Below are 16,557 nucleotides of genomic sequence, written 5' to 3'. Positions count from 1 at the left end.
CACAAAGTGTACACCAACAACATGGAATGGCCAAGAACTAAATATTTGTAATTATATTTCCACACAGTAGAGATAGATTCGACAATGAAGTGCAAAGTGAAATATCAGAAATGATATCTCCAATGATAGACTAGGGTGGCTGCTAACCACCGAAACTATGATTACAGAATAGGGAGGATCTTGCACCTCCGAAACTACAACAAAACGAAACTCCAACTGGAATTTGCAAATACAAAGAAGACATCAAATTCACCATACCATACAACTATGCCAAACTCGGCCTTATAAAGAGCTCTGGGAAGGTTTCCCGAAGGGTTACAAGCAGGCCGATGATAGTTTATTATTTTATTAATTTGGGCCCCCTTATTTAATATTTAAATTAATTAATTAAATAAATTCTTATGATATTATTTAAAATTTAGGACCACTTAATTAATTTAATTAAGTCACTTTATTAAAATTAGGGACATTACAAAATGTTGCCTTGTACCTATCAGATACTTCTAGATCTCTCCATGGTGGAATCCTTCCTAGTTTATCAAGAAACCGATTGCTATACTACTTTGGTGTCAAGGCATAGGCAAGAAGATGCAAAAGAGTGGTCATCTTATTCCACCTTTATACAATAATTGCTTCCACTTCTTTGAAGAATTTCTCCTCGGGGTCATTCTCTTTTGCATTTATAGTGAACTTTATTTTTTCAAGCATTGAGTCAATGCCATCATAAATCTCACCAATGCAAGGCCTATCCATGTCTGTATAGCGAATCATGCTCATAATGGGCTAAGTGATACTTAGGAGATATGTAGATCCCACCATTTCTCATTCAATAATCTCTCCCTAATTTTTGCTGCCCTCTCACTGCTACTTTGCTTCCATACAGTCTAATTGGTGCTGATCACCATATTGCATAGTGCCACTCTAACTTTCACAAGTCGTCTTAAGACGATTGTGTTTGATGCAAAATGGGTATCAGCAACCTATAACACAAATTAATGCCAAAATGATTAAAAAATAAAGCCAAAATTTAAGGAAAAATACACAATGTAGCTTACACAATGACATTGTGAACATTGAAAATTAAAAAAATTAGAAAATGTAAATTTAAATTACTATTTCACTTACCTTCAATAGCTTCAAATTCGAAAAGGATCTAAAAATCCCTTGAGTGATGTGGTGGTTTGTGATGAACATCTGGATGTCCTCAGCCTCTACATACACATGTCTGATCCATTTTATTTTAGTCCCAATCCTTTGTAGCATAAGATTGAGTGAATGGACCGCACAAGGTGTCCAAAAGATGTGATCATAGCGTTCCTCAACCAACAAACCAGCAAATCTACAATTTTTTGCATTGTTCGTTATGACTTGGACAACATTGCGGGGTCCCACTGACTCAATGGCGGAGATGAGAATTTTTGCAATAAATTGGCCATCTTTTACTTGGCCCTCACAATCCACAACTTTAAAAAACAATGCCCCTTTAGGGGACACCGCTATGACATTGATCAAGGGACAATTTTTAGCATCTTTCCACCCATCTGAAACAATTGTTACACCTGTCTCAGCCCATGAATCCCTTATGGGTTTCAATGCATCTTCAAGCCTCTTCACCTCTTTCTCCAATAATGTTCCACGTATCTTCTCATAACTTGGGCCCTTATACCCTCTTGGAGCTTCATTAACACTTTTCAACATTTGCTTCCAATATGGGGAGCAAACAACATTGAAAGCCAACCCATTTGCATAAATGCACCTTACCACATCTTGGTCAGCAATGTCTCTACTCTCATTTTGAAATGCGGTTTCTAAAGGCCCCTTTGTTCATTTGCGTGTCAAGGGTGGTTCACTTTCAAGTTCATTTGTGGAAAAAGAAGGGTTGGTCTTCTACTACAACATCGGGATTAGATGGGCTTGCATTCCCCTTGTTTTCTTTGGTGCGGTTTGATTCAATCTACAAGCTTCTCTCTCTTCTGCCTCCTCATGCTCCCTAATATATTTCATCACTGTCTCATTTGGTATAGGTTTACCATCTTTTCCAGGGCATTTTTTGATGCCTCTTCCTTTTATTCCACACAAATGGCCTACCACCTGATAATATGAACTATTACGTTCAATACCACATCTTTGGCATCTCCAATGGAATCCCCCACCTCCTGGAAGTGATTTTATAATGTCAACATACTTTCATAAGGGAGAATTTGGATCATTTCTTTGTTTTGTAATTGTTTGTTCATTGCCAATGGAGGAAGAGGTACATGCCATTCTAGTTCCTATGGCAAGAAATAACATAAACATATTCAAAAACAAAAACAAAATAATGAAAAACAATTAATGTTTCAATTTTGACAATTTGTGAAACAAAAATAGTTGGAAAAAAATGTTAAAAAACCTACCTCTTGTAGCCAATGGGAGCTTGCAAATGTATGGAAATGATGCTGCAACACTTGTTGAAGCTTCAAAAATCAGTCTTCAACTCCTCCTATTTGATCTTGGAAGCCAAACTTTGTTCACCCTTTCTTCAACCCGCTGTCAAAAAACTTTTGTTTGCAACGCAAATGAGGAGAAATGAGCCAAGATTATGTTTTAGAAGTCACTTTTAGGGTATAAAATTCACTTTTTACCTAGCGGATTCCAAAAAAAAATTAAATTTTGCATAATATATTTTTTTTTGGACTAGTACCAGGGGTGTCTAGGGGCGAACCTGGTAAGCTAGGGCCAAACAAATCAGTTTCTTTCAAATACAATTGGTGCTATTACAAGATGGCCTTGTTTCTCCTGTCAGAAAGATAAGAGAAAAATTGTCTTAGAGCTACAAACCTTGCATATTTCCAATTCTTAGTTATGTTGTTGTGAGAATTAAAACTGAAACTGAAAGAGTACAACCACACAAAAGCATGAACACAAGATTTTACATGGACACCTGTTGTGACCATTTCACACATCGCCCCATTAAAATGGGGACCCCCTCTTTTTGCTCGTTTTGCTCGTCCTTCTCTTTGCTTTTTTAGGGTTTTGTGTTAGTGAGTCAGTCGTCTGGACTAGGGTCAAGCCTTAGGGTTTCCGTTTTAGTGTTTTCAGGCCAGAGTCCAGTCCATTTTGAATGATTTTTGAGCATCCTCGCGTGTGTTGCAATTTTGAATAAGGTGAATTTGTCAGGAGGTCAAGTGAGTCTGTCTAGGTTCAGTCGGAAATTTTGAAGGCAAGTCCAAATTTTGCCTAAGTGTTAATGAGGGAATTAAGAAATTTTGTCCGAGTGAATTTTTGATCAAATTTTGAAAATTTTAATAATCGATTCCGGGCATTGGAAAAGTCTTATTTTTGCCTTGTCAAGTGGTTAAAGCCTTAAAATCATGATATTTTGGCCTAGGGAAGCAAGTTCGCTCCTGTCCCTCAGCCAGGGACCAGGGCGAAAATGATATTTTATGCATCCTGGTTATTAATTTGTTTCATTTGTCTTGTGCAGGGTCGCCAGGAGATGCGGTCAAACGTAAATTGAAAGCTTTGAAGATTTTGAGATTCGAAAATGGCAAATTTTTGGAGTTTGAGGTCAAATCGCTCCTGTCCCTCTCCCAGGGACCAGGGCGAAATGTCTTGCCTAGGCCATTTTGACCTCATTTTGATCAAACTAAAAGCGTTAAGGGCATAATGAAAGGTGAAATCAACATGATGGAGGGTCCAGACTTAGTCGTTTGCGAAGAAAAGATGAACATTTGCCCTCAAGGACAAAAATCGCTCCCGTCCCTCACTGAAGGACCGGAGCTTAAAATCCAAAATTGCCTTGCCCTTGCAAGATTTGAACGATTTCGCAATTTGAGAAGAACAAAGGAAATACAGTTTATCAGTTGAATATAACTTGAAACTGCCATCATAAGGGAAATTGACCATAGAAGCAAAATCGCTCCCGTCCCTCTCCCAGGGACCAGGGCGAATTTTAGTGATAGCTCCCGTCCCTCTCCTAGGGACCAGAGCGATTTTTCTTATAAGGCAAGTTTTGGGCAAAGATCAAGTAAGTTTTAAGTTTGAGGCAAGCAAAGGAGGCGTAATGAACCCATTGAAGATTACAAAAATGCCAAGTGAAGTCCATGTTGTCCTAGGCGCTCCTGTCCCTCTCCCAGGGACCAGAGCGATTTCTTCCTAAGGAGAATTTCTCACCAAGATAAAACGAATTCCATGTCGAAGGTGAATGAAAGGGAGCATGACGAGTCCGTTGAAGATAGTTTTAAGCATTGGCAAAAAGTGATTGAGCCTACAAGTGCAAGTTCGCTCCTGTCCCTCAGCCAGGGACTAGGGCGAAATCAAGGTTATCTAACATTTCCCTCCAAGTTTAAGTCACTCCAAGTCAAGGTACAAGGAGGCAATGATGTTTGGAACGCCTCGACGAAGAATGAAGTTGCAAAGACCGCCAAATGTGATGAAATTACCTAAGTTCGCTCCTGTCCCTCTCCTAGGGACCAGAGCGAAATCTCTAAGTATGCTTAAATTTTGAAGGCCACGTTCGTTTCAAGTGTTCAAGAAGGAATAAAGGACGTCATTTTACGCCTTGAAGACAAATTGATATCAATATAATGGAGGATTTGCACTATAGACCAAAGTTCGCCCTTGTCCTTCAGTCAAGGACCAGGGCGATATTCACTAAATTGGTCATTTCTTTCAAAAACCACGTCAAGGCAAGGTCGCACAAGGTCGCATAGGGTCGAAAATGTCTTTGAGAAGATGATATGCAAGGAACCAAACGTCAAAAAGTGATCAACTTGAGCAAAGAGGCAAATTCGCTCCTGTCCTTCAATCAAGGACCAGGGCGATATTCATAAAATCAATCATTTTCTTTCCTAGATCACATCAAAGCAAAGTTATACAAGATTGAAAATGTCATTTGAAAGGTGATAAACAAGAAGTGAATGTTAAAAGATCACAAATTTGAGCTAGAAACTAAAGTTCGCTCCTGTCCTCCAGTCAAGGACTAGGGCGAAAACCACTTGAAGGACAAATTTGCTTTACAAAGAAGAAGTTTGGCGTGTGTGAAACAAACAAGGAGATCATTGCCTACCTCACGAATCAATTTGGCAACTTAGAAGATAAAGGCCAAGGGGTAAATGCAAAGTTCGCTCCTGTCCCTCAGCCAGGGACCAGGGCGAAAATGATCTAAAGGGCATTCATTTACAACATTGAATCAATCAAGTTCAGGATTCCCAATGAAGATGCCAGTTTCAACGTAGAGGAAGTGATTTTGAACGTCAAAAACGAGAAATTCAAGAGCAAAATGCTAAATCGCTCCTGTCCCTCTCCCAGGGACCAGGGCGATGTGGTTTGTACCTCTCTGCATCTCCCAAAATTTGGCGCTAACATAATTTTCAAATTATATTAAATGCTAAAAATCGATAAAATTTGAAATATTCAATTAAGTTAGCATTTAAAAATTGCGCATGAAACATTTAAATAATTAATTTTGCCTTTTAAAAAATTGAAATAATTATTTACGAAGGCATTTAAATTAATTAATTAATTAATTAAATAAAAAGGGTGAGCGCTTGGATTTTATTTTTTATATTTTATAAAGTCGGCCCCTATTTTTATTAAAATTTGTTTTTAATTGCTTTATTTTCCAAAAGTCGGCCTAGGGGAGATTAAGAGGGTAAGCGCTTATATAAGGAGGTGAATTATTGCATTTTCAAATCATCATTTAAACATTCCTTTGCATGCGATTTGGAGAAGACAAAGAAGAAGTGCGAATTTCATCAAGGAGGTGCGAAATTTCATCAAAGGTAGTGCAAACTTGGTTTGTGGTGGAGCGAATTTGCCATCATCACGTTGAAGACTCCAAGGTGGTGGAATTGACAAGGAAGACGCCTTTGCTAGAGGAGGATCACATTGATACATCAAACTTCGATTTTTGCCTAGGCGAATTTCCTAATTTTGCATTTTAGAGTGAGTTCTCAAGTAAGGTATGGTGAAGTCTTCCTTTGTCTTGAATTTTGAATTTTGATCGTCATAGCCTTGAATTTTGAATTTTGAAATTTTGAAATTTCAGTAGCTCGATCGTATTTAGGAAATGATAACTCAAAGACTTATCATGAAGTTTCCTAAATTTAATCTTTAATCTATAGTTATACATTGCAAAATCTATTACTTATTATGAAATGTTGTGTAGGTGTTACAATGGCGACCCCGAAGGCGAGAGCATCCACCAGTCGTCCAGCTCTTATGAAGGAAGATCAAAAGAGCGAAGAACTGGAGACCAAGATCGTGTCTAAGTGGAGCAACATTGGAGATACCAACTTGGGCAACTTCAGTACGAAGAAGTTTCGAGAGGTCCCTTACATTGGCAAGACATCACCTGTCGCCAGGAGGATAATTGAAAGTGGCATCATTAAGGCGACCGGCTTCCCTCCAGCAGTCCAGTGCCATGAGTTGATGATCGAGTGTGCTCGTCATTATGATCCGCAGTCCAGAACGATCGTGTCCAAGGAGGGAAACACTTTGGCTTACCTTTCAGAGGAAGCTATAAGTGAGGCTTTCCATCTTCCAGAGCACAGAGATATGGTCTACAAAAGCATAGAAGGAGCCAGGTCCATGTACGAAGATGATCCAGATGCTTGCCTAAGCATCATCAACAAGAATTGGCTACTCAAGAGTCATCCTCGCCTGAGCAAGATCCCGAACACACCACATAGGATTGATTTCCAGGAGGAGTACAGAGATTTGATAACAATGCTCAACCGAGTCACAGGAGCTCCTCAAGCCTTCTATTTCGAGAAATGGATGTTCTACTTCATCCAAGTGATAGTTTAAGGAAAAGGAACAATTCATTGGGCTAGAATGATTAGCCATTGCTTGGATGTACAATTAAGGAGACTGAAGGCTACCAAGTCTTTCCACATGAGTTCATACGTCATATATGCCTTGATCAGGAGCTTTGAGTACGCAGGACTACCTCACAGAGGAGTGATTGGAAGAGGACCCGGCGAGGTCAGAGTTTGTGATTCCTATGTTCACTTGCATCATCCGCGAGGAAGTAACTACAAGTTAGTCAATGATACCTTCACGATGAACATCACTAGGACGTTGCAAGGCGGAATTCACAATAGGCTATCTCAGGATGCACAAGAGCTAGTAAAGAGGTACAGTGCTTGGTTTATCCAATTCCCGAAATTTACATATATTAGAGTTCATGGATGTCCTTCACCTCCATACATGTTGCCGAGATATCCGACAGACAGAATTGTGTTACTTGAGGTAACTAGACAGTTGGCAGCTTATGCGAAGGCATTCAGACACAGACATGGGAATGGAGTTCCTGTACCTATCATATTAGGCAATTCAGTTGAGGTATGTCCTAATGCTCTAGCCATGGATGACGCAGAGAAGGAGTTAGCTTTGTATTCTTTTTCATTCTTTGCCTTGAGAGAGAGCTTTGATCCATATGGGTATATAGAGGAGACAGTCGGTAGAAAATATAAGCATGAGTTTCAGATAGAAGATTTTATGAGGAATCTCTTAGATGATCTTGAAGTGAAAAGAAAGATGCATTCTAGATTACCTTTGGATTTCATCAGGAAATGCAAGATTTACAGAGTGGCCGACCAAGCTCAGGACAGTGGCAGACATCTCCAATCATCCTATGATCGAGAAAGCAAAACAGTAAGGTTAGATTGGAATGAACCCGAGGTTGTGGATCTAGATGTTTTGATGGCTCCGGTCTTGTCTTGTACTCGCAGATGGGTTGATGTGCAGCATCAGAAGTTGAGAGAACAGGGCATAGCTATGACTTTCACTTTGGAGGAGAGACCAGCTGAAGGTGGGGCAAGTGTAAGTGAGGGTAATCGTAATCCTAGAAATGCAAGCGAAGGCAACCTTTGAAGCGCAAGTGAAGGCAATCTCCATCCAAGAGGCTCGAAGAGGAAAGAGAGACCTGAGAAAAGAGAATCTTCCAAGAAGAAGCAGGAGGCCAACCAAGATCGTTCATCTGGCACATCTTCTCGACAGGAGAAAAGGACATTTGAGATAGAGGAGTCTATGGAATCAATGGTATCGAACGATAAAGAAGGACAGGCACCTCGAAGGTCACCAGGTGGATCTCTCCAAGATAATGAGTTGCATGAAGATAAAGAAGATAACGAAGTAACATCTCCTCCCAGAGAAGAAGAATTGCCTAAGGAGATACAGGTTAAAGAAACAAGATCTGCCATCCCAGATTGGTTAAAGGAAAGACTAACGAAGGTAATTGTGATCGAGGACGAGGACAATGTGATTGATTTGGAGAGCCTTGTTGGAAATTCCCAGGAAGTGACAGAGAAGAGGAAGGCTACTAAGATGTCCAAGATGATCAGAGATGAGACAGGATCCAAGAAATTGCAGATAGCTACACCAGTCGTGGACAAGTATGAAGGCGAGATCCTCGCAGAAGAATATGATGTGGAGACATTTGAGCTTGGTCCACTCACAGCCGAGCAGACACTAGATGAGGCCATTGATTCATTTGAGGCATTGAAAGACAAGCTTAGGGAAGAAATGGAGAAAAATAGAAAGCTTGAGAGAGAGGTCAGTGCATGGAGGGCATATTTCAGCCATCTCAATCAACCTTTGGGACGTCAGGATCCAGCAAGATCACCTATACAGGCACTTCCCCTTCAATCAATTGGTGAGGCAGAGAGAGTCAGGAGTTTGGTCCAGCGTATGAGCTCATGGATTGACAAATCTCATACAGTTGCCATGGAATTTGCAACAAGGATGATGCAGACTATTCACAGGGCTATCCAGGTTCTTGAGATCATCCACAACTTGATGATAACGGTAGCCGCCTTTGCTCATACTAAAGATGTTATCATTCCTGTCTTGCAAGTAATCAGACAAACATCAAGAAAGGTCCTAGTGCAGGAAAGGATCATGGATGGAGGACCTCATAGTTTACTTCAGTGGTCAACCTTACTCCAGATGAAGGAAGTTCTCTTCGAGGACATCAGTACTAGATGCAGTCATGTTGAGGAGGTTATCCACCCGATCCAGGACAAAGTGTTTGAGGTACTACGTACCATTCTTGGCAGGAGGATCGAAGTTGAGACAGATGTGGATTTGCAAGAATTGGAAGAAAGGGTCAAGGTCATCTTTTGCAAAGATGCGAATGTCATCTCAGATGAGCAACGAGACCAGATGTTTGCTATCATGCTCCTGATTGAGAAGACTAAAGAACTTGAACCTGGGTGGGACGCTGCTCTTCTCAAGGCATTTGATCAGGTCATCCACTTGGAAGAAAGAATGAGGAATCTTCCCGAGATTCCAATTGCTGAGATCGAAGGAATCATATCTAGATTCATTGCATATGCTAAAAAGGAGCATTGGAAAGGGAATAAGATTCTAGATGAAAGGTTGTTATAGATGACATGGCACCTTAATTGTCATTGGTCTGTCTCCTAGATTTTTGTGCCAAATTTAATATTTGGCTATGCATTTAATATTGTTCAGTAAAAAGGAGGCTATTTGTAATAAACCCTAATTAGGGTTTAGGTGTCATAATCTTGGCCATTGATCTTCTTTCGATCTGGACCGTTCATTGTAATTGAGGATGCTATTTATACCCTCACTTCTTTCATTTTGTAAGGATGATGTATTAGCGAATTAGAGAGATTAGAGATTAGAAGCAAGTTGTTTTTGTAGCAAGATTGAGTTTTGAGGAAGGAATTTCAAACAATTGTTGTACATGATGGCTTTGAGATCAATAAAATATTGAAGTTATGGTGTTTTATTGCAATTCTTGTGGTTATCTTCATGGTTGTTCATTTTCTTGAATCATTCTCAATCAAAGTAGTTTTAGTTTGAAGGACAAAGTGTTGGATTTGATCTTTGGTGAGATTCACTTTCCAAACCACTAGCTTCTTGCTGATTGTAGGAACGCCTTGCGTGGTCAACTGGATAAACTTGAATCGCTTAAACCTTCAATCGTTGTTGTATCTTGGATATGTGCCTTCGTGGTAGTGTCCTTGATCCTTGATGTATTGAAAAATCATTTGTTACCTTAGAAGATCGCATCAATTTCAATTGAGTTGTTAATTTATGGCAATATTGAAGTTGGTAGAATCTCGCCAAGTCTCGTCCACATTGAGTCATTCTTAGGGTTAGATTAGACTAGATCTCTTGTAAACCCTACTCTTTTGATATTTTTTGAGAGCTTGTTAGTATAGGAAATTTCACTTCGGAAACGTAAGGCCCCTTGATGACACAGCAATCACAACGACCACTGGTGCTTATCCACACGTAGAGACCCTACTTACAAGAACATTGGAGTCACCCTAACTGATCCTTCTTGCGATATCTTCAGCAGTTAGAGACTTTATTCAAGAGAGGATAAGATGCCTTTGGGTATTTTATTCTGTGTATGATTGTGTACAAAATACACGTCAACAACACCCAACTTGGGAAAACCACGGTGAGAAATGCTGCTGGGATCTACTGTCCTAGTCCAGTCTCACAGTTAAAAAGATTTACACAATTTTAGGGCACCAACCCAAGGAATCATCAAATCCCTTTCTATTGAGCACCAACTCAATCACCTTAGGGCACCAACCCAATCATTGTATAGAATCAATGTGATTAAAATCCACTTTAAGAATCAAAGATACAATTATATTTTGATGAACTAAGTATTAGTGTATCTCTTGAAATATTTGAAGAAACCTTGCAAACTAAGAAATAGATCAAATATCTTTATGTATCTGTACAGTGGCACAATGAAAGCTATCAAGTGTTTCTGTATAACCATAGACAAATATTTTTCAAACTGTTTCCAATTTCCTCTTAAAATCTATAGGATAAGGTTCTGGAAAATATTGTCAAACTCTTTCTGTATATCTGCAGCACGATGTAAACCAGGTGTCCAAATATTTCTGAAATATACTAAATGTCCAGAATAAGAACTGAATATTATATCAATAGCAGCATCATGGAAATATATGAGTAATCTTCAAATAGGAATAAAATCACTCATGAACATAATCAGAACTTTATACCTTAGTGTCTGAACAAAATATAATTCCACTTTCTCTATCATTCCAGAACAATGAATGTTTATTTGTACTTCAGCATCAGTATCTCCTCTTTCTCAGAATTCTGTTCATAACTCAACCTTTTATGATTGATGCGTCTTTTTTCAAATAAAAACTTATAAAAACTGTATTCCAATCATACTCTCGTTTTCATCTCCTTCACCACAAGTGTACCACTTCTATTTATATTAAAATAGGCATATAGACTTCTGATTCCTATCGATGGCTTAAGCAAATGATAGTTGTATCAGTTACAACTTGTAACTCCTTGCAACCAACCCTAAATCTCCTCTTTAAATAAAAGACTTTAGTTTGATTAAAAGAAATTTGGTTGGATTATAGTTACAACCGATAGGTAATGGTTTATTTTAAGTACCATTGAACAATACGTATTCTTTTAGATCAAATCAATAGGAATGCAAATATTAGAAGTGGTTGCTGTTTCATCCATCGAATCTGAAAGGTATACAACAGTATTCTGAATTTTAATTGCTTTAGGAGCAAGAATAAGACTCAAGGATAAGTGTAAATCACAGCATATAATCTTTACCCTTTGCAATGATTTGTGCAGACAGATACCCTAAGAACAACACCGTATATGCTGTTTGAACAAGTATAACAACAACCAAAAAGAACCTTATAGATCTGAAACATGACAACCTGTGCAATCTGAAATACTACCACCTGCAAACGGCAGTCAATTATTTGACATCAATGACAAGATTGCTAATAGAGACGTCTTTGGGACATTTCCCCTTGATATATGAAACATGGGGACTTTGGGATGCCCCCGAAATGCTAAGGGTACACTTGGGAGCCCCTTGACCTTGGAGGAATCACACAGGCGTCTCCCACGACCTTGAGTGGAAAAAGTTGGCTTTTTTTGAATAAAAAGAAATTAATTTTTTTTAAAAGATGAATCTCTAACCCTAAGTGGCAATGGGCCTGATTCCCCATCCCCAAGGCCTCCCAAAAAGCTAATAAAGAGACATATTGTCTCATTCCAAATTACACAAATTATAAGTGAAGTAGAGTGCTTCAGTTGGAAGGAGAGGGAGTAGAGAGCAAGCTAAGAAGCCTAAGAGGGAGATTCTTGCAAGAGGAAGAGGGCATTAGCCATCAAGATTCATGATTGAGTGAAGATTACAAGGTAGGCTTTGAAAGCTTCATTTGTTCAACTTCATTGAACCATAGTAGGGAGCAAGCGAAAAAGCCTAAGAGGGAGATTCTTGCAAGAGGAAGAGGGCATCAGCCATCAGGATTCATGATTGAGTGAAGATTACAAGGTAGGCTATGAAAGCTTCATTTCTTCAACTCTATTGTTCAATGGTTCATTGTCTTCATTGTATAAGTCTACTTATAGCTTCATTCACTCCATTAGGAGGAACAAGCTTACTTCTTGGAGGATAGAGAAGCTTGTGGCTGTACATAGTGCCTTGCATCTCATTGCAAGACACGTACAAGGATAGTCCAACAGCCAGATGGGATAGAGAGCCAAAAGAGGCAGCACAGGTTGATGATGATGTTACATAAATAGGGCTGGTTAATATTGGTGTAGATGAGCTTGAGCATGTGGAGTCCAGCAGTTCCAGTGATTAGGAGTTTGGTGAGGAGCTTAGGGATGATTAGAGGCATCAAGACATTAGCCATTGACTCATGATTCTTTAGTATTACTAGTTAGTATTCTGTTTTTGAAGTTTGAACATTGTTAGCTGTAATCACGAATCATCATTACGAAATTTTGAAAATTCTCATTGCAATGTCAATATTTTGATTTGATTATTCATTTTCAATGTTCAATGTTAAAAATAAAATTAAAAACTAGTTAAATGTTAATAACTTAATGTTCATTGCAATCATTGCAATGTGTTTACTTATTCCTTATACATCTTTTTATAACTAATTTTTCAATTACTATATGTATTTGCACCGATTCCACCATCCCCTTGCTGCCATCCCCAAACTTAGGCCCATCGTCTCCCTGTCCCCACACCTCCCATCAGGAAACTTTGTGGAACTATGAATTAAATTATATATTATTAATACTATATAATGTTTATAAATATTATTGTACATTAAAAATATGGATATTACATAATATATTTTTTATTTTAGGTTATATTTTTTTTATTTTTGACTGAATCTGTGAACTGAACCCTCAAATCCGAACCCGAATCCAAACCTGAGCCAGTAACTTAGCTAAAAAGCATATATATTCCTCCAATTTATAACTGTACTCTACTTGGGAATCAAATTTCTTTCTATAAGGAATGTGAGATTAAGCATGATCCATGTCATTCTTCATATCATTAATTTTTTTGCCTAAATGGCATTCCAATTGTTTTCCTTTAACTATGTTTATTTGCTATTTCTCCTCTTTAGCTAGGTCTTGAAGGGGTGTCTTAAAAGAAAATTAGTAATGACTTACTAACTGTATCCTACAGACATGACCAGATAAAATATGATGAACAAAATCAGGATTTTATTTTTCTCAACTTAATTTAATATTTTTGGTTTTAGTTTTAAGAAATTATTTTGGCTATTTAATTATTTTATGCTAGGCTTGTTCCGACTATTTCTGGAGCATTCCAGTATGTAGTTTTAAGTGACTAGATGATTTGATGTTCCCTGTGACTATCACCTTTGCATTCTTAAAAAATGATTTCATAAAAAATTCTTTTGTTAGTGCAGAATGAATGTTCTTAATGGTGTCCAATTTTCCTGCTTTGTGCTGCAGTTATCAAATGGAATCCATAGGACATCTATTTTTGTTCTCATTTAACATAATATTTAGAAAAGCTTGATCCTGAAATAATAGTTATTCTAGTTAGAACAGAACAGTTATGAAATAGTGTGCTTCATGTTTTGCTTGTGGTAAAAAGATTCCTTGCAGGGCTTTTATTATTTTTATTTTGACTTCTTTATCTGTTGATTGCTTGCAGGTTGAGCATTTAATAAGAGAGCAGAATATTATTGGAGCATATGACTTTATTGAAATTTTTTGTGAGCTAATTGTGGCACGACTGCCCATGATTGAATCGCAAAAGTATGTATATTCAAGCATTTCTTATTTGATATAAATGAATGAATATATGATTTATGAAGAATAATTATATAGTATTTTAAAAATTTAAACATCACATGTTATTATAACCACATCATCATCATCAATCCTTGGTCTTTAAAAAGCTCTTTTTTCAACAAATGTTTATGGCAACAAAGTGGTGAGCTCCTTAATTCCCACGTTTGTCCAGATTTCTCAGTCACCTGTATATTTGTTTGGCAAACAAATCTGGTTGCTTTTTAGTTATCAGACCCTTTTGGATTGGACATATAAGTACCACATCCTGTCTGCATCTCTTCACCTTCACCCTAAATTACTAATTTAATCCAATCCAACAATAACCTAGATTTAGAGGAAATGACCTTGAATCATCTTTCTTGAATGAACCATTATTGGGATGTGCCTGAGATCTCATCTTGTTTGGTTCTCTAGTATCCAATCTAATTAGGTCATTTGACCAACTTGTAGAAATTCAATTTTGGATAGTTCCTGTGGTGAGTTCTTTGCTTCCGCTTGACTAGATTGGATCCATAATTACATGGACAGTCCCTTATGTAGTACCCCAACAGTAATCTTCTTTATTTACATATACATTGATTAAATAAGTTGCAGTTCCCTATGCAATCGAATGAAAAACAGTTACTCCATCTTTAGATTTACATTTTCAACTGTATGCTATAGATAATGAAGAACAAGGCTTCTAAACAAGAGCAAGAAATACAAAAATGCTGCACAAACTCATGTTTGACCTGGAGAAAACTCTAGAGTAGGGAATTCCTCCTCATGCCACCATCTTTGTGAAATATTGTGATTTTACTGCCTTCTTAAGGCCTCCATGGACATTCTTTACACGAGCATGCCCAAACACCTATATAAGCTTTGCAACTTGCTCATCGCTCTATCCAATCAGTCCAACTCTCTAGACACTCTAGTCTGTATCACCCCTAATCTGACTCAACCAATCCCATTATAAATCTCCTTAGGGGTCTTAAGCATTTCCACACCTCTAGAAGCTTGAGAAGGAAGTTGGAATGACTCAAAAAGGAAACAGGCACTGTCTGTTGCTGATACTCTCAAGTCTCAACTATTCTCTGTTGTGGAAAATACCTCTGTATTATGCAACTGGCAGAAATGAAACCTTTGCATTATATAGGTGTAAAAAATGTAACTGTTCTGGTGGTTATGCATACACTGCCTGCATAAATAGTGGTTGTGCAACCACTGCCTGCTTGAACCGGTGGTTCCATTGCCATCCACAAAACTATCTTCTCAGGGGTCTACCGAACTGAATTTCATATCCAAGATCTTTGGATCACTTGAGACACGTCTTTGCTCTTGTAGATCCACCGTATTGTCTGTCCTCCATTTTGCCTCAAAATCAATCATAGATGACCAATTGGGAATGTCTCACAAGTTACGTGTTGGTCTTCTTGAGAACAGTGATCTATAGCATATTTTGCTAACACTTCATGATCCAATTCAAACCAAGATTTACAAATTTGCTTCTTTTGAAAGCTTGTTAGGTCAAATTGTTTTTGTTTCGAGGTTAGCTAAGAAGGCTTTGATTCCTGCCAGTTTTCTTTCTTAAGCATATTCAACATTTCCTATCCGTTACCTTTATTCTATCTTGGTCAACTTGTTTTACATAAATCATGAGGTTTTAGTACATTTTTTGTATTCATTTTTTGATGTGTAAACCTCCTTCAATTGTAATTTAAAAACTGGAGCTTCTTCTATAAGGATTGGAATTTGTTAACAGAAATACAAATAGCTCAGTTACATCGATTTTTCATACAATTTTAGGTACATTTACATAATGTTATTTATTGAATTTATTTAGCATGATTTCATGAATATGATTTAATTTATTAGTAGCCTTATAAGTATAAATTTCTTAAAAATGAATTGATATTTACTTTTGATGCTGTATGCATCTAAAAGGAAATAAATATTATTTAAAACCTTTTAGATGGAAAGAAATAAAATATAAATGGAATCCCTATTTTGTTATGGTAAATCGATGTATTAAACAAAGAAGACGAGGGCTCCTTAAATAGATTTACAAAGATGAATGTCTTGATGAAACAATCATTAACTGAAGATGAATTTAGAAATAATCTAAACTAAAATGACCATTAAAGAAACATTACAATATTTTAATACCCTCCCTTGATGGTCATCGTTCTAACTACCCTACAAAAGACATAATCTGTAGGTCTTTTGGTTACAAATGCATAGAAGGCTGCCCCCTTTTGGTCACAAATGCATAGAGAAAGCTGCCCCCTTCTCTTTAGAACGCTCTTCTAAGTGAGCCTACTGCTGAGACCCTCCTTGATCCTACAAAACTTTTGGAAATGACCAAGAAAATCAAAACAAACTGAGATTCATCCTACTTGATGTTGGGAAACAAAACTGTCCCTCCTTGCGAGAACAACTTCTCAAAGTGAAATCTCG

The 16,557-nt window shown here is 37.7% G+C and overlaps 1 protein-coding gene across 3 annotated transcripts in view; it reads left to right on the top strand.

Moving 5' to 3' along the window:
- LOC131050106 (uncharacterized) overlaps positions 1-16,557 on the top strand; it is a 95,799-nt gene that overhangs the window by 56,568 nt on the left and 22,674 nt on the right. For all 3 annotated transcript variants that reach the window (XM_059210946.1, XM_057984257.2, XM_057984259.2), the window contains one exon: positions 13,982-14,085. In XM_059210946.1, the coding sequence (XP_059066929.1) occupies positions 13,982-14,085 (104 nt within the window). Of the gene's footprint in view, positions 1-13,981; positions 14,086-16,557 lie in introns of those variants that run through there.

The sequence above is a fragment of the Cryptomeria japonica genome, chromosome 9 (assembly GCF_030272615.1).
Source record: "Cryptomeria japonica chromosome 9, Sugi_1.0, whole genome shotgun sequence".
Taxonomy (NCBI): domain Eukaryota; kingdom Viridiplantae; phylum Streptophyta; class Pinopsida; order Cupressales; family Cupressaceae; genus Cryptomeria; species Cryptomeria japonica.
This window is presented reverse-complemented; position numbering and strand designations above follow the sequence as displayed.